The sequence below is a fragment of the Staurois parvus genome, unplaced genomic scaffold (assembly GCF_062004578.1).
Source record: "Staurois parvus isolate SC_StPar_1 unplaced genomic scaffold, SC_StPar_1.0 ptg002351l, whole genome shotgun sequence".
Taxonomy (NCBI): domain Eukaryota; kingdom Metazoa; phylum Chordata; class Amphibia; order Anura; family Ranidae; genus Staurois; species Staurois parvus.
In genome coordinates this window covers 76,755-96,013 of record NW_028320147.1, presented here as the reverse complement: position 1 = coordinate 96,013, position 19,259 = coordinate 76,755, and the positions used below count along the sequence as shown (strand labels likewise).

The window sequence follows — 19,259 nt, the reverse complement described above, 5'->3', positions numbered from 1 at the left end:
CACATGGTACAAGCCTATTCACAACAGGCTTGTACCATGTGACAAGCTGTGACCAATCACAGCTCACTCAGTACTTGTCAATGAGTGCAAGAATGCACACAGAGAGAAAGAGAAATGATTGCTTTTACATCCTATATGGGTGTAAAAGCAATGTGTAAAAAAAAAAAAAAAAATCATCACCCCCCACAAGTAGTACAGTGTCACTATGGTGACACTGTACTGCTAGGGTGACAGTAAGTAAAAAAAAAAAAAATATATATAAAAAAATAAAGTAAAGATGTAAAAAAAAGTTTAAAAATTATAATTTTTGGTTATAAACTAATTTGGATTTTTTTTTTTTTACTAAAAAGATAAACGGAATAAATTTTGGCAAAGATTTATGATGAAATATTATTTATTTGCAAAATTTTTTTTAAAAAATCACCTTTTTTTCAAAATTTTTGGACTTTTTCATTTACATAGCAAAAAAAATAAAAATCCCAGCGGTGAATAAATACCACCAAAATAAAGCTGTCTCAAAAAAATGGTAAAAAATTCATTTGGGTACAGTGTTGCATGACAGCGCAATTGTCATTCAAAGCGTGATAGCGCTGAAAGCTGAAAATTGCCCTGGTCAGGAAGGGGGTAAAAGTGTCCGGTCTGGAAGTGGTTAAATCCCTCAGCGCCAGAAGATCAGCAGCTGAAGAGGACAGGGCCCCTGTCCTGCACTGAGGATTTCTACAGGAATTATCTGCCTGCACAATCTAGGACATACTACATTCTAGGTAAGTTGGGTCACAAAAGCTGAACCAGGGATCAAAGGATTGGCACTTTATGTATCTAATGTGCATGCTACCCTCTGCACTAAGTCTTTCTGAATGAGACTGAATTAAAGCCAGTACAAAAAAAAATGTTTTATAGTATGCATTAAGTTTAAACTTGAATATATATATATATATATATATATATATATATATATATATATATATATATATATATATATATATATATATATATATATAAATAAAAGGTTTGTGTACCTAGCATCTGAAATCCTAGGGATGCCTTAAGAAGTTTAACTCACTTTTCCAGGTAGAGGGGGCGTCTAGGAAAGCCGTGGTCGTGTCCACCTGGCAGGCTGAAGAATGGGAAGAGCTGTCCTCTTTTCTGGGTGTTGTGTTGCTGCAATCACTCCTGGCTTCAGACATCACCTTTGTATGATCTGCAGAAAAACAACAAAAACATTTGTACGCAGCTACAGGTCTTCAGGTGTATGCACTAGAAATCAGAAACGCAAAGCATTAGCTACATGTTAATAATCCTGTCAGGGTGTACTGTAAGTTACATCAAGAATCACATTCAAGTACCGGCTACAAAAGGAACTACATATTGAACATATACTCCAGTACATTAATAATGTCCTTCACTTCTTTTAGAGAAGAATGTACACAATCATTTTAGTGTTTTGTTTTTTTATCAGTGCTTTATAAAGCTTTCCTCCCCAATGATACATGTACATGGAGGCAACCAAATACGACGATGCTTCCTGTTTAGCAGTGACACACAGGGGGAGATTTACTAAAGCTGGTTCATTCAGAATCTGGTGCAGCTGTGCATGGTAGCCAATCAGCTTCTAACCTCAGCTTGTTCGATTAAAGTGTTACTAACCCCACAACAGTACAATCAGTCTGTAGATGCAGTAAAGCATGCTTGTTATACTCACTGTGGAACCTAAGGGATTAGTCCTCTGCATTTTGTAAAAAGGCCGTTTGATCCTCTTTTCGCTGGCCCTCCTCTTGTCCAAATGTCCTCGTCTTATCTCCTGAACCGTAGCCACATGCACATGCTCAGTTTGGTGTGTATTGCTAGAGGTTTTTTGTTTTTCTTGGGAGAGTGCATGTATCAGCACAGGGGCCAATCAGCACTGTCCAGACAGAAGGTCAGGGGTTTTGCATCCTCCAAGAGCAGAAAAAAAAACTCTTCCTACAAGCTTTAACCAGTGCTCTGCTGAAGTCACAAGACTGCTATACACTGCTGATGAGAAAAGGTATCTAGCAGTTTATATTTACTAAAATAACTACATTTCCATGTTCTGTGTACTGTGGGAGGCCAGATATAGTGAATGCGGGGCCCGGGGAGGCCGGATATAGTGAATGCGGGGCCCGGGGAGGCCGGATATAGTGAATGCGGGGCCCGGGGAGGCCGGATATAGTGAATGCGGGGCCCGGGGAGGCCGGATATAGTGAATGCGGGGCCCGGGGAGGCCGGATATAGTGAATGCGGGGCCCGGGGAGGCCGGATATAGTGAATGCGGGGCCCGGGGAGGCCGGATATAGTGAATGCGGGGCCCGGGGAGGCCGGATATAGTGAATGCGGGGCCCGGGGAGGCCGGATATAGTGAATGCGGGGCCCGGGGAGGCCGGATATAGTGAATGCGGGGCCCGGGGAGGCCGGATATAGTGAATGCGGGGCCCGGGGAGGCCGGATCTAGTGAATGCGGGGCCCGGGGAGGCCAGATCTAGTGAATGCGGGGTCCGGGGAGGCCAGATCTAGTGAATGCGGGGTCCGGGGAGGCCAGATCTAGTGAATGCGGGGTCCGGGGAGGCCAGATCTAGTGAATGCGGGGTCCGGGGAGGCCAGATCTAGTGAATGCGGGGTCCGGGGAGGCCAGATCTAGTGAATGCGGGGTCCGGGGAGGCCAGATCTAGTGAATGCAGGGTCCGGGGAGGCCAGATCTAGTGAATGCAGGGTCCGGGGAGGCCAGATCTAGTGAATGCAGGGTCCGGGGAGGCCAGATCTAGTGAATGCAGGGTCCGGGGAGGCCAGATCTAGTGAATGCAGGGTCCGGGGAGGCCAGATCTAGTGAATGCAGGGTCCGGGGAGGCCAGATCTAGTGAATGCAGGGTCCGGGGAGGCCAGATCTAGTGAATGCAGGGTCCGGGGAGGCCAGATCTAGTGAATGCAGGGTCCGGGGAGGCCAGATCTAGTGAATGCAGGGTCCGGGGAGGCCAGATCTAGTGAATGCAGGGTCCGGGGAGGCCAGATCTAGTGAATGCAGGGTCCGGGGAGGCCAGATCTAGTGAATGCAGGGTCCGGGGAGGCCAGATCTAGTGAATGCAGGGTCCGGGGAGGCCAGATCTAGTGAATGCAGGGTCCGGGGAGGCCAGATCTAGTGAATGCAGGGTCCGGGGAGGCCAGATCTAGTGAATGCAGGGTCCGGGGAGGCCAGATCTAGTGAATGCAGGGTCCGGGGAGGCCAGATCTAGTGAATGCAGGGTCCGGGGAGGCCAGATCTAGTGAATGCAGGGTCCGGGGAGGCCAGATCTAGTGAATGCAGGGTCCGGGGAGGCCAGATCTAGTGAATGCAGGGTCCGGGGAGGCCAGATCTAGTGAATGCAGGGTCCGGGGAGGCCAGATCTAGTGAATGCAGGGTCCGGGGAGGCCAGATCTAGTGAATGCAGGGTCCGGGGAGGCCAGATCTAGTGAATGCAGGGTCCGGGGAGGCCAGATCTAGTGAATGCAGGGTCCGGGGAGGCCAGATCTAGTGAATGCAGGGTCCGGGGAGGCCAGATCTAGTGAATGCAGGGTCCGGGGAGGCCAGATCTAGTGAATGCAGGGTCCGGGGAGGCCAGATCTAGTGAATGCAGGGTCCGGGGAGGCCAGATCTAGTGAATGCAGGGTCCGGGGAGGCCAGATCTAGTGAATGCAGGGTCCGGGGAGGCCAGATCTAGTGAATGCAGGGTCCGGGGAGGCCAGATCTAGTGAATGCAGGGTCCGGGGAGGCCAGATCTAGTGAATGCAGGGTCCGGGGAGGCCAGATCTAGTGAATGCAGGGTCCGGGGAGGCCAGATCTAGTGAATGCAGGGTCCGGGGAGGCCAGATCTAGTGAATGCAGGGTCCGGGGAGACCAGATCTAGTGAATGCAGGGTCCGGGGAGACCAGATCTAGTGAATGCAGGGTCCGGGGAGACCAGATCTAGTGAATGCAGGGTCCGGGGAGACCAGATCTAGTGAATGCAGGGTCCGGGGAGACCAGATCTAGTGAATGCAGGGTCCGGGGAGACCAGATCTAGTGAATGCAGGGTCCGGGGAGACCAGATCTAGTGAATGCAGGGTCCGGGGAGACCAGATCTAGTGAATGCAGGGTCCGGGGAGACCAGATCTAGTGAATGCAGGGTCCGGGGAGACCAGATCTAGTGAATGCAGGGTCCGGGGAGACCAGATCTAGTGAATGCAGGGTCCGGGGAGACCAGATCTAGTGAATGCAGGGTCTGGGGTTTAGGAACACTAAGCTTTGGCAATAAAACCTGAAAACTGATTGGTTCCTATGCAGAAGTGCACCCGATTTTTGTACTCTCTGGCTTTAATAAACTCCTGAGTCTTCCATGGTCCCCTTCTCAATGCTCTTTTGTCTGCTTACACTGATCTTGATATACTCTAGGGCAGCCTATCCTGTAACTGATCTTATTTCGGTCAATCAGGAACTATGCTGACTGCCCCAGTGCAGACTACAGAAAACCAGGGAGCACCTAAACATTTGCATATAAAAAAGAATATTGGGTAAACTAAAAGATAACTGCCATCCTCTCAGACATTCACCATAAATTCCTCAAAATGTGGTATCCAAGGGTTACTCATGCCTGCCTAGAAGACAGAGGCGAGTCACTTATCTCTGAAGGTTCATAACTGCATTCTGGATACCTGTGCTGGACATTTTACACTAAACCCACACCAACCTCTCGCCCTTCTTTACCTATCCTCCTCCTTTTACCTTTCTTTTTCTTCCTTTGCTTTGCCCTCATTGATGTCAGGAATACTCACCTATTCCCCAACGGTCCAATGACCATTAGGCCCCTGGCCAGTGCCCGCATCTTCTTCCTGGGTACCAGTCACCCCCTGCACGTGCAGGAATCATTCATCCCAGCACATTGGCGCTGACGGAAATGTAAACAAAGCTGCATGTACACTTGGCAGAGGATTGCAAACATGTTCACTGCATGTTATATATATATATATATATATATTAGAATATTGAAAATATTTCACTGCAAAAGATACATAACATATCTTGTGAACATTAAACTTTTTATGCAGAATTTATTTTTTCAGCTTTAGAACCGCTTTAAGGCTATTCTCTTATTTCTCTCTATGTATTACTACTGTCTTGTCCACATTTTTCTACATAGACAATGCTCATATCTTGCCAAAACACAAGCCACATTTAGAAAAAGCAACCCGTCAAAACGCTCCACAAAAATAAGATTTTTGTACGTATGTCTTTAGGAGGTTTGGACACTGAAAGCTCTCAGCACACAGCCTCGGGCCATTGTGGCCTCATGTGCAGCAGCTGGGCAATAAAGCCCACTTATCTTGCTGCTGCATTACATGGTCAGCAACGTGTTAATATGCAAAGCTGCACCACTCTGCTCTTGTTTCCATTGTTAAAACAATAAAGATCAGCATGCAAAACCATGAAAGTCACTTCAAAACTAAAAAAACGACATTATAAATGAAGTGGTGTCCTTACAGAAAGTACATTGAAGTGTCCCTTTAAAAAGAAAACAATGCTGCAAAGACAGAACAGAAGTGATGAATACCTGCAGCAAACACGATACTGGTGTACACCACTGAAAAGCACTGATTCACATCTAGTAACTCACTTAGACTTTTCGTCATGAAGTTGGTGAACTCCAATGGACACAGGCTGCTGTCTGGGTACGGGGCGTCTTCAAAGTTGTGACGTGTTTTGTCAAACTGGGTGGGAGTAAAGCTCAGCTTCTGCCCCTTCAAGTTCAAGCGGGCCGGGCTAATCAGTGGACGTCTGTGAAGCATTGATCCACAGCTAGATGTGGCTGAGCCTGCCACCGATGGGGTAGGTGATGGCAGAGGCGACGAGGCATAACTTCCTGACAGCAAGGAATAATAATCTGAAAAAAAGAAATGTTTTGCAATATTATAACAAAACAAAAACAAAAAAACAAAAAAAAAAAAAAAAGCAGTGTACTTCTGTCTTTCAGACCACACAATTGACTGGCCTGAACTGACATACATGGTTCAGACAAAAGAAAAACCAAAAAAAACGGAAACACTACATGATTTGCAGTTGTGAAAGTGATGATATATTTTGCGGTGAAAGCAGAAGTTATGTAACATTCTTTTGGTTCCGCTGTGTGATGAGACGCTGAGCTTACATGTGAGAAGCCTCTCGTCATTCACTGCTCGCAATACGGAGTCATATCAGAGCTTACTGAGCTTCAAAGAGGGCAAATTGTTGATACTGCTGTGACTGAAGTTGCCAATTTGCTGTGTCACGAGGTTATGGCGACATATACAGTTTCCAATAAAACGTCATCTGATAAACATTAACGCGGTCAGCCGACAGAAAGAAAAGGACATTGCGCAGGATTTTGACCCTGAATAAGAAAACAACTGCTGCACAAGTGACCCCAGAGCTCAATCTCAGTCTTCACAGGAGAGCTTCAAGCCATCTGCCTCAGAGGAAGACTGTACCTGTAGTTCATCCATTTGCAGATCTCTATGATAACACAACTGTGTGGGTGGAGCTCCACACAGCCGTGCAGTTCTTAACCGCCTCCCACCCGCCATATAAGGAAATGACGGGCGCAAGACGGTTCTCTCGTTCTGGGAGGACGTCATGACTGGGACACAGCGGATCACTGATCAACGGAAAGAGCAGATGATGTCGGCTGTCGTGATCAGCTGTGTCCAATCACAGCTGATTGCATGTAGATAAGGAAATTCTGGTTATCGTCATTCCTCTCATGCTGACAGCATGTGAGGAAAGGAGAGGCAGTAATCGGCATTACTCAGAGGGGACATGTACACTGATCATCAAGGCACTGATGATCAATGTAGCCCCATCAGTGCCACCTTCCAGTGCCCATCAATGCCACATATCAGTGCCATATACAATATGAGCGCAGCCCGTCGGTGCCATATATGAGCGCAGCCCGTCGGTGCCATATATGAGCGCAGCCCGTCGGTGCCATATATGAGCGCAGCCCGTCGGTGCCATATATGAGCGCAGCCCGTCGGTGCCATATATGAGCGCAGCCCGTCGGTGCCATATATGAGCGCAGCCCGTCGGTGCCATATATGAGCGCAGCCCGTCGGTGCCATATATGAGCGCAGCCCGTCGGTGCCATATATGAGCGCAGCCCGTCGGTGCCATATATGAGCGCAGCCCGTCGGTGCCATATATGAGCGCAGCCCGTCGGTGCCATATATGAGCGCAGCCCGTCGGTGCCATATATGAGCGCAGCCTGTCGGTGCCCATCAGTGCAGCCTCATTGGCACACATCAGTGAAGGAGAAAAATCACTTATTTACAAAATTTTAAAACAGAAACTAAGAAAAAACATTATCAAAAAATAAAAACCCAGAGGTGATTAAATACCACCAAAAGAAAGCTCTGTCTCAAAAAAATGATAAAAATGTCATAGGGGTACAGTGTTGCATGATCGTGCAATTGTCATTCACAGTGCGACAGTACTGAAAGCTGAAAATTGGCCTGGACAGGAAAGGGGTATAAGTGCTCAGCAGGCAAGTGGTTAAATTGCCACGGCGGTGAGAGGATCCTCATCCCCTTGTTACAATGGGGGAACAGGGAGACACGGGGCTGCTGCATTAGTAACATGTTAAACCCTAAATATGTTTTTTTTTTTTTCCCTTTTAAAGTGAGAGGATCCCCTGCCCGCTGTCAAAAGGAAGGGGGGGGGGATGTGGTGGAGATTGGGGAGAGAAGAGCAGAAGCTGGAACATTATTATTTTTCAGGATTTATATAGTGCCAGCAGTTTGTGCAGCGTTGTACAAAATGAAGGCAGACATTACAATTATAATACAATTTGGTACAAGAGGAAACAGAGGGCTTAGAGCTTACAATCTAGGAACATGTTACATGTCACCCTAAAGACAGGTGGAACATTAACATGTTTCAAAGGTGAATCAATGATCTTTGCCGCTCATAAATTCATTTTACAAAAGTGAACATAAAAAGGTAAAGTTAAAACATAAGCCTCTCACCACTAATGATTAACACAACATATATCTTACCTGACCCTGGAGAATCCTTGTATGTGGACGCCCGAGATGCTGGACGGCTGCCACTGAACAGGTACCCAGAATCTAAAACACATAAGAGGATTACAGTAAGTTATCAATCACACTTCAGGGCGATAATTTATTCTTCCTGTTGCATTCTTTGTTCAAAGTATCACGCTTCACTGTATACTGTATATGTACTATTATACGGACTTTCCAAGAAATCCTTGTAAAAGACTATACCAGGAAGGAATATTGGTTGTTCGTTTGGCTTTCTTGCTGATCTTTTTGCCTGCACACTTTGTATCACTGACGTGGAACTTGGTCTGGGCCAATGACTCAGGTAGTAGAAAAAAAAAAAAAGAAATGGAGCAGCATAGAATAGCAACCAACATTTTCAAAAGGGGATGAGCACTTTCTACCCACAAATAGCTCACTTGACAGGTTCCCTTGACAGAATTCTTCTGTTTGATTAAAGGAAAGAGTCATAAGAGTGTGAGAAAATTCCTCCTCCCTCCATATCGTTTTCGGTACTGGAAAGTTGCTTTAACACTTTAATCCCAAAACCAGTTCACACTGTGAAATAATAGAATATAAACAGGATGTGACACATCTAGGTGTGAGAGCAAGCAAAATGATAGAAGTTCCACCAATGTTCACATATAGCATGCTACAAAGCATCAAAAGATCATAAAGACTTCTAATAATGAAGCATATGTTATAGATACATGTACCAACAATTTACGCAGTGCTTTACATACTGTACATCAGTGGTTCTCAACCTGTGGGTCGCGACCCCTTTGGGGGTCAAACGACCCTTTCACAGGGGTCGCCAAGACCATCGGAAAACACATTTCCGATGTGTACAGAGCAGCTACTGTGTAGAAAGCAGCTGCTGTGTTGAAAGCAGCTACTGTGTTGAAAGCAGCCGTATTGAAGGTAAAACGACACATGAATTATATTTACTGGGTAAAGAATTTTATGGTTGGGGGGTCACCATAACATGAGGAACTGTATTAAAGGGTCGCGGCATTAGGACGGTTGAGAACCACTGCTGTACATTAACATCAGTTTCCCCCTCAAGGAGCTCACAATCTAGGTTCCCTATCTCAAATGCATACATACTAGGGGCACACTCATACTAGATTATGGGAGGAAACCGGATTACCTGGAGGAAACTCCGGCAGGCCCAGGGAGAACATGCAAACTCCTAAAGAAAAATTTATATCCCAGACCATAAAGCAAAAAGCAGAGTTTTGGGTTTAGTTATATCTTTAGAGTCTACATATTACTCTCAGCCAAAAGAAGCGTTTAAAGTTGAACTCCAGGGAAAGTAAAAATGCTCCCCTGCAATGGGGCTGCCCCCGAACTGCAAGGGTTAAATGCTCCTTTGGGTCTAGGACAGCCTTTCACAACCAGGGTTCCACCACAAGTTGCTAGGGGTCACCTTAGCCAGGAGCAGTTTCTGCCTCTCAGATAAGTTGCCACTGCAACTATTGATGTTAGCTATCTGTAGGAGGAGATTCTTCCCAATGACTCCAAAATGTAAGGGACATTCCCCCACAGTCTTCTTTATACCCCAGCAGTTGCAGGTCCCCCAACATCAAAATTATCAGATGATTCAAAGCCCTGCAGCGCAGAGAACAGCCCACCATTGAAGTGTAGGGGAGCGTCGGCTGCTGTGGGAGCAGAGGATTGGGTAACAAAAATTGCTTTTCTGATCCCATAGACCTAAACAAGCATTTCAACCTTGCAGTACAGGGGCAGCCCTACCGCAAAGAAAGATTTTTATTTTCTCTGGAATTGGACCTTAGATTTGACTCTAAGAAGCAAACATTGTCCTTGATTTACCTAGGGCGGACATGGGAACGATGAATACATTCCAAGGGGAGGAGGTGGGTACTATAATTCCCAGGATATAGTGGGGGGAGTGGAGGAAAGCAGAAAGGAAATGGAGGAAAGTGAAAGCATTATTATAATACAGGATTTATATAGCGCCAACACTTTGCTCAGTGCTTTACAATATAAAAAGGAGACAATACAGCAACAATACAGTTCAATACAAGAGGGATAGGAGGGCCCTGTTCCTTGGAGCTTACAATCTAAGAGGGAGGGGCTAGTGGTACAAAAGGCAATAACTGTGGGAAATGGACTGCTAGGAGGAATAGAAGATTCCATGATTAGCTGAGGGCAGGATAGGCTTCCCTGAAGAGAGGTTTTCAGAGATCACCTAAAAGTGAACAGAGTAGGCGATAGTCTGATAAATTGGGGTAGAGAGTTCCAGAGGATGGAGGAAGCTCTGGAGAAGTCCTGGAGACAAGCATGGGAGGAGGAGACAGGGGAGCTAGAGAGCAGGAGGTCGTGCGAGGAGCGGAGAGTATGGTTTGGCTGATATTTGGAGACAAGATTGGTGAATTCAGTGAATGTTCCAAAAACGCCTTTGCACGGGCCACTGCTAATTCATGTTTGATGGCAAGTAAAAGCATCTTCACATAATCCTCCATCATATCATTTGTATAGCATACAGAGTGGAGTCAGCGCCTGTAATAAGGCTGCAAACAGGAAACTCAATCAGGAATGTACGCAGTTATCAGCCTGCCTTATAGCAGTCTCTGGATTTCCTGTACAAGGGGGATCAGATCACATACACCGCATTCCACAAGAGTCAGCTACATACCAGCCCTGGGAAAGGGCCTAACAATAATGGAATTCACTAGTGAAATCAAAATAAAATCCAACCAGGAAACAGAGGAGCAACAAGAATAAACCCAACTGAGGCTCTCTATATAAAAGAAAAACTAAACGAATGGAAAAGCAGGACACTTGTGTTCCTAACAAAGAAACTACCATCCCTAGTGAGAAAGCAGCTAGTATACAAGTCCACTAACCAACAGCTTCAGAAACTGTTTGGTCTTTGCCACCTACACATCGCTCCCCCTTGGGGCTAGAACTTCTGAAGGAGCCCAGTATGAGAAAGGCACTATATAGGCCCTCGTTTTCCTAACTCGTTCAAGCCTCCTCACCTATGACAAGCTATGGGAGACATAACATGGAAGCCAAAATGCAACTGGGGCACACACAACTAGCCAAATGTAGACGGATACATGAAAGACTTTGAAGTTCTCCAATGAACCTAGGAGCCAGGAAATGGTATGAACATTCTCTATATCAGGCCTTGAAATTTCCACACGCCAGCTTGCATTGACGAGTGGAAATTATGGTGGGGGCAAGTGTGTCCCCCAGGGCCATCTTGCTGAGCAGGCTTGGAGCTCAGGCCGGATCGGTCACTCGCACTGGGAGCCGTCAGACTGCTCAATAGTTGAGCAAAGTGAAAGCAAAGGAAGGAGTGTGCCCTGTGCTCTCTGCCTCCCCTAGAGTGCAGTACCCGGCTCTGTGAGTGAAGGTAATGAACTACTGCAACTTTTTATAGGGGTGTGTGTGTCTGTGTATGCACATGTGTGTATCTGTACATGTGTCTGCGTGTATGTACATGTATGTGTACATATGTACGTGTGTGTGTGTGTGTGTACATATGTACGTGTGTGTGTGTGTGTGTACATATGTACGTGTGTGTGTGTATATATGTACGTGTGTGTGTGTATGTGTACGTGTGTGTGTGTGTATATATATATATATATATATATATATATATATATATCTATATATATATATATATCTATATATATATATATATCTATATATATATCTATATCTATATATCTCTGTGTCTGTGTGTGTACATGTTTCTGTGTACACGTCTGTATGTAAATCCTACATGTATGGGTGGTAGAGTATGGGGCATTTAAAAGGTACTGCTGGGTTGGATAGTAGGTAGGATATGCTTGGTAGAGTTATGGTTTTGTGAGTGAAAGATTATGGGGGGTTATGGTTGTATGCGGTACATGGTCTAAGTATGATGGAGTGTTTAAGGGGGACATTAGAGGCCCTGATGTAATGTGGGTGGACTCTGGGGACCCTGATGTAATGTGGGTAACATTTAACAGTATAATTTCATGAAATAATTTACGAGGGCGTGTTTAGAGGTGGAATTAGGGGCGAGGCAGGGTAAGGGTTGGGTGGGGCAACTGGAGGCGAGTAACTCTTAAGGCCTGGCTAGTAGCTCAGAACTTGAAATTTTAAACTCTGCTCTATATATCCTAAAGATTGAGGCATTTGGTATCAGAACATTGATAATTTACAGTGCTTGAGGCACTAGGCTGCCTACACGGGGTCAAAAATGTAAACCGAGGGTACACACACATAAAATAAGTATTGAACACGTCACCATTTTTCTCAGTAAATAGAATTCTAAAAGGTGCTATTAACATGAAACTTTAACCACGTCGGTAACAACCCATGCAATCGATACATACAAAGAAACCAAAAACAAAAAAAGTTCAGAAATTAAAAATGTGCAATAAAGTGGAATGAAACAGGGAAAAATATATTGAACACATGAAGAAAGGGAGGTACAAAAAAAGGCATGGGAAGCCAAGACACCAGCTGAAATCTATCAGTAAATAGCAATCCTGCCCTTTGTCAGAGCAAAATAATACTAGCTGGTTCAGTCTCAACTGATGGCCTATAGAAAGGTGCCACACAAGAAGAGTACATGATGGGTAAAAGCAAAGAGCTTTCTCAAAGACCTTCACAACTTTATTGTTGCAAAACATACCGATGGCATTGGTTACAGAAGGATTTCTAAACGTCTCAATGTGCTAGTGAGCACTGTGGGGGCCATGATCCGGAAGTGGAAAGAACATAATTTCACCATAAATCGGCCACGACCAGGTGCTCCTCGCAAGATTTCTGACAGAGGAGTGAAAAGAATTATTAGAAGAGTTGTCCAAGAGCCAATGACCACTTTTGGAGAGCTTCAGAAACACCTGGAATTAGCAGGTACCATTGTTTCAAAGAAAACAGTAAGTAATGCACTCAACCACCATGGCTTTTATGCATACTCACCACGCAAGACTCCATTGGTGAAGAAAAAGCATGTTGAAGCTCATTTAAAGTTTGCGTCACATTTAGACAAGCCTGTGAAATACTGGGAGTATATAGCCTGGTCAGATGAGACCAAAATTGAACTCTTTGGATGCCATAATACACACATTTGGAGGTCACATGGCACTGCACACCACCCCAAAAACACCATACCAACAGTGAAGTTTGGAAGTGGGAACATCATGGTGTGGGGCTGTTTTTCAGGATATGGTACTGGCAAACTTAATTTCATTGAAGGAAGGATGAATGGAAAAATATACCAAGACATTCTTGGTAAAAAACTGCTGCCTGAGGGGCAAAATTATGCATTTTAAGCTCTTGGTGCCGGCGCCTCCCGGCCCTTTAAGAATTTCAGAAGTCGGGAGGCAGGGGCGGGGTTTTAGGGTCATATGACTGCCGTGATTCCCCGTCACATGATCGGAAAAGGTCCCGATCGATAAAGGAGATCAGGACCTTTCCGGGTGTCGCGGACATATGTGCTGGGAGCGCGCAGGGTGTGCGCTCTGAGCACATATGTAATTTTTAATTGCACACAAACATGCGGACGCTCGGCGCCAAGGCCCAGAAGCCAAGAGACCGCATATTTTCCTGCGATCGGCATCGAGAGGTGAAGAACACAATGGACAGCATTTTGTCTCAAGGGAAGAAAGCACATTTATAATGACATGCTCTTCCACCTGGCTGGTGTCCAGCTCTAACATTTAAGTAACGGGTGACGTATTTGACATCAGTTTGATTAGTGGCTGTTACTTAAAACAAATGTGTGTCAAGCTCTGCACTTGCAATGAATGCTCAACATTGACACAATAGGGGGAAAAAAAAGTTGAGGACTGCTAAAAGATCAGACTGTGCACAGTAATAACATTTCACCTGTTCGGGTGAGGGATGGGATGGTTCCAAGGGAAAGAGCTCTGTTCAGACGTCCAGGCAAGGAAGACGATGAGGCTTTGCGCTGTGAGCGATTGACTTGCTGGTTCAGCAACTGCAGAAGTCCCGGTGGAGTGGATACCAATGCAGACGACAAGTCCGGAAGAACAACCCCATTATCCAAGCTTCCAAACTGAGAGGCAGGGTCACCAGAAACGTACCTGTAGAAGGAATCTTGACAGTCACATGACAAGCAAAGAACTAGAGTGGGGATAAACAATTTAAGTTTTGGAGAGAGTAAGGGTTAGAATCATTGTCGGGCGGTGGGGGGTTGGATGGGGTGTGGTTCACAGGGGGTTTATATTCTTTCCTCTAGCAAAAAAAAAAAAATATATTTTTTTTTTAACAGGCGGTTTCAGCTTTTAAGGAGTTTTCACCTTCTAACACGCACCACTGTTAGCGTATGTGGCCATGCACACAGAAACCTTTGCAGGCATATTAGAAGAGGAGAGTTTAGATGCTGACTTTTTTTTTTTTTTAAATCACGCATTTAGGAGGCGTTTTTTTTTTTTTTTTCCCATCTTTTAAAGTCACAGTCCACGCAAAGCATGTTTCCTTTTCAGGCAGTCACTGGCACACTGAATTACCCATTATCTTATCTCACTCCTTGGAGTCTCCTTCCAGAAAATGAGTCCTGATTACAAGAAGAATGGCAAATTAAAACAGAATGTGACCCTCCTACAAAAGCCCCAGCAGTCTGTTGAACTCCTTTGTACAGATCTTACAGTCCCAGAGGTATGGTCAGGTAAGTGATATGGAAAGGGTTTATCAAAATCATTTGTCTCCCTCTTCAGATCCCAGGGACTATATATTTATTTATGCATTTGTTATTAATCCCTGCAAGGGAACAAAAACGGCACAAAAACCTTAATCCATTACCCCCGGTTCACATATCCGCGTTTTGCGCGGGCACGAGAGCCCATTCATTTGAATTGACTCCCGTGCCCTGTAGGGAAGAAGTCCCTGCACTTCTTTGGAAACTGCAGCCCGCACGGGAACAGAGGTTCCCAGTACGGTTGTGATTTCCAGTGTGGGCGACATGCCATTAGAATGAATGGCACCCGCCCGCGGGTCCACATTCCTCTGTGTAGGTGGTGCAGCTGCACAGATTTTTGTGCGGATCTGCAGCGGCACCACCCGCACAGATGTGAACCTAGCCTTAAAGCGGAGTTCCACTCACACCTGTCAAAAAATAAGTCAGCAGCTACAAAAACAGCCACTTACCTGATTCTTGGTCCCACGGTGTGTCTCCTGCAGCCCGTTTCACCAGCCGTCCTATATTCCAGAGGGTCAGCATCTTCAGTGTGGGCACCCAGCTGTGATAGCTTGCGGCTTCACAGCCGGGTACCCACTGAGCATGCGCGAGTAGCACTACGCTTCATGAATGGTCCTGTAGTCTTTTGGGACCTGTCACGTGTCCCAACAGACTACAGGGAGGGAGGTAGGACACCTTCCGCTTCCAATCACCTAGGCGATCGGACCGGAAGTGGGAGCGGGTTCCTGTCAAATTCGGGTACCCGCTGCCCCCCGCCCCCCAAAGGTGCCAATCCTTAATGGGGAGCAGTCCTTAAAGCGGAACTTCCCCTTTTGGGTGGAACTCCACTTTAAGGACAGAGGGTAAAACAAATTTTAAAGCCTGAACACAATTTTGCAACTTTGACATGTGTTCTTAAAAACGTACATATGATCACAACTACTTTGTGTATCCAGGTAGGTTATGCCTTTTTTTTTTCAGGACAAATTGGGACTTCGTTTGGTGGTAAATGGTAACACATCTCACGATTTATTTTATTAAAGAAAAACATTAAAATTTTGCTGTATATATTGCTATTACCATAAATTACCAAAGAACAACCCAAAATAAATTCTGCTCTTGATGATCACTGCAATACCACATGTGTATGTTATTGGTTTGTAGTACGGCCCAGAAACAGTGGTGTGCATTTTGCGGTTTTATGCTACCTAAGAGATACTGACACTAAATTTACATTTTTTTTCTTTAATTCTAACCAAAATATACTAACCCTGACCTTTGACCCTTAGCCTTAACACTAACCCTGGCAGTGACCTAGATCAGTGGTCGGCAAGCCGCGGCTCGCGAGCCACATGTGGCTCTTTACACGCTTTAATGCGGCTCTTGTGTGCTGGGCGCCCGCTCCCCTCCCTCCTCTCGGGCGGCAGGGACTCTGCAGCGTGATCCAAAAAAAAAAAAAAAAAAAAACAGCCAGGGCAGCGTGCTCCAATGCAATGATTGGCCAGTCTCGCTGCCACTCACATCCTGATAGCCAGTGATTGGCTGTCAGGATGTGTGTAGGCGGGGCAGCGTAACGAACGTGAGAGGAGCTAGGCTCCTCTCACAGTCCGCCCTGAAGACCGGAACGGCGCGGGAACACGGCGAGAGGAACGCGCGGAGCAAAGGTAAGTGAATTGACACAGGGGGGACTTGGCTTACTACTTGCTACTTACTTACTACTACTATATGAGGGATGAATTACTATAGGGGGGATGAATTACTATAGGGGGGATGAATATGGGGGATGAATTACTATAGGGGGGATGAATTACTATGGGGGGGATGAATTACTATGGGGGGGATGAATTACTATATGAGGGATAAATTAATATAGGGGGGATGAATTACTATAGGGGGGATGAATTACTATAGGAGGGATGAATTACTATAGGAGGGATGAATTACTATATGGGGGATGAATTACTATATGGGGGATGAATTACTATAAAAACTTATTGAAAATAAAAACAGTGTACCATCCTATGTATTTTCAGTTTTAAAAATGTGGCTCTCAAAATAAATTTCAATCGTGGTTTTGGCGAGATTTGGCTCAGTTGAAAAAAAAAGGTTGCCCACCACTGACCTAGATCAAATCTTGATCTAGCTTTTTTTTTTCCCCCCGCTTTATTTTTTAACACACTTTTGTTTTTTGTTTTTACATCATCTTCTTCTGCAAGGAGAAAAAGATACAACGTATATTTCTCTCCATTCAGAAGGTAAAGAAAACAAATGGGCGCCTATCACAGAGATCAGGGGACTGAGAACCGGGAGTCCCAGGTCCCGAGCCTTAGTATGAGACCCAGAGCTCTCGGTGACAGCCCGCTCTCTGTGCTGGGACCGCGCTCCGAGCACAAAGACAGGTATGCAGATATGTGACCCCACGGATATAGACCCACTGCAGAGAGGTCGCATATCTGCATACTGTTGGCGGGAAGGGGTTAACAACAATGCAATAAGAATGACAACCTAACAAGAAAAAATAAAATGCGGAACTCAATTTGTAAACTATAATCAAACACATTTTTTTCTAAAAATCAACTTATTTGAAGAAATCCATTTAGCTTTTCTAGATTGTCACAAACTGCTTCTGCCCTATCAGAAATCGTTAGAATTTCACAAAGTATTGCTTCAGTAATTAATTGTGTACCCTCCTTTTTATACCCTCAAAAAGTTAATACCTTCCACCCTAGAAAGTGTAATGAAATATATATAAAACCTTTTTGTGATATAATAAATTACCAAAATAAATTAAAATATAAATATATACCAAGAAATATAAAATATAAATAAAAATAAAGAATACAAAAACTCCCCAAATCCAAAACGTCCAATAATAAATCCAAAAATAAGTGCAAAAATAAGTCCAAAACCAGTGTCCAAAATTCCAATCTTTTTTCTCCAAATACAAAAGTTGACCTCATCCTTTCAGATGAATTCCGGAAGTAACAAAACGCGTTAAAGGAGTGACGTCAAGACGCACGTACGCAGACCGGAAGTGTCACCGCGGCCATTTTTAAGGTCATCACCACATGGTGGAGGAAACAGATAGAAACCATGTTTGGAGCTGATTATCTGGTTTTAATATGTGCGTTACTAATAAATGTTATCCCTATGCTTTGAATATTGCTCCTAAGACCATTTTATCTTTCTGAGGACCTTGGAAAAATATTCTTAAAGAAGAATTTGGAGGATTACTGATCCATAATGTTTGTAGAGCTCTCATAATACTCACAGAGGTCAACTTTCGTATTTGGAGAAAAAAAGATTGGAATTTTGGACATTGGTTTTGGACTTATTTTTGGATTTATTATTGGACATTTTGGATTTGGGGAATTTTTGTATTCTTTATTTTTTATATTTCTTGGTATATATGATTTTTTAAATTTAATTTATTTTGGTCATTTATTATATCACAAAAAGGTTTCATATATATTGCTTCAGTAATGGTCAGGAATTTGCACACTTTGTAGTTATTTGCAAGGAGCAAAGACGCTGTTATTCTCCCCAGCTGACAGTCTACACATTCAAAAGAGAAAACACAATACAAGCGCTCAAGTCCGTGAGCATCCCAGGGTCACAGTATCAGACACTCACTTAGGTTCATCCCTCTAAAGATCGGGGAATCTTGAGATTACTGGAAGCAAAGAAGGGGCGCACTCTCCTCGTGCATTACCGTGATAAAAAGGAGTTTATTTAAAAAAAATGACAACATGCATACTCACAAACCAAGATTCATATTTTGGCGCTATATAAATACTGTATAATAATATACAAGCTGGGAACTAATGTGTCAGCCCGAGCAACCGGTATTCTAACAGCAAGGTGTGTTAATGCGTTTCGGGAGATGTTCTCCCTTCCTCAGGAGCTGAAGCAACTGTGCAGAGAGTAAACTTATATAGAGGAATAAGATAAAATGGGAGACCACTTGAGCAGATCATGTTACATAGTTAGTCTGGCTGAAAAAAGACAAACGTCTATCCAGTTCAACCATAGAAAAAAAAAAAGTTATAATCCTATACCCACAGCTGATCCAGAGGAAGGCAAAAAAAGAAAAATCCCAGCAAAGCATGATCCAATTTGCTCCTGCTGGGAAAACAAAATTCCTTCCTGATCCCCGGAGAGGCAATCGGATATTCCCTGGATCAACTTTACCTATAAATGTTAGTATCCAATTATATTCTGAGACGTAAAAATCTCATCTTATTCCTCTATACAAGTTTACTTTCTGCACAGTTGCTTCAGCTCTGAGAAAGGGAGTACGTCTCCAGAAACGTGTTAGCACGCCTTGCTGTTAGAATACTGGTTGCTCGGACTGACACATTGGTTCCCAGCTTGTATATGAATCTTGGTTTGTCAGTATGCATTTTTTTGTAAATTTTTAAATAAACTCCTTTTTATCACAGTAATACACGAGGAGAGTGCGCCTCTTCTTTGCTCCCTGACAGTCTACCCATGCTCGAGGAACCCTTGAGACAGTTTTCAGGTCTTTGGGAACT

At 44.5% G+C, this 19,259-nt stretch overlaps 1 protein-coding gene across 1 annotated transcript in view; it reads right to left on the bottom strand.

Annotated features, from left to right (window-relative positions):
- The window catches only part of TMEM201 (transmembrane protein 201), a 72,011-nt gene that overhangs the window by 1,810 nt on the left and 50,942 nt on the right, over positions 1 to 19,259 (bottom strand). The window contains exons 7-10 of the mRNA XM_089665787.1: positions 13,914 to 14,131; positions 8,052 to 8,123; positions 5,639 to 5,905; positions 1,064 to 1,201 (exon numbers count right to left, since the gene is read on the bottom strand). Of these exons, the coding sequence (XP_089521913.1) occupies positions 1,064 to 1,201; positions 5,639 to 5,905; positions 8,052 to 8,123; positions 13,914 to 14,131 (695 nt within the window). The remainder of the gene's footprint in view (positions 1 to 1,063; positions 1,202 to 5,638; positions 5,906 to 8,051; positions 8,124 to 13,913; positions 14,132 to 19,259) is intronic.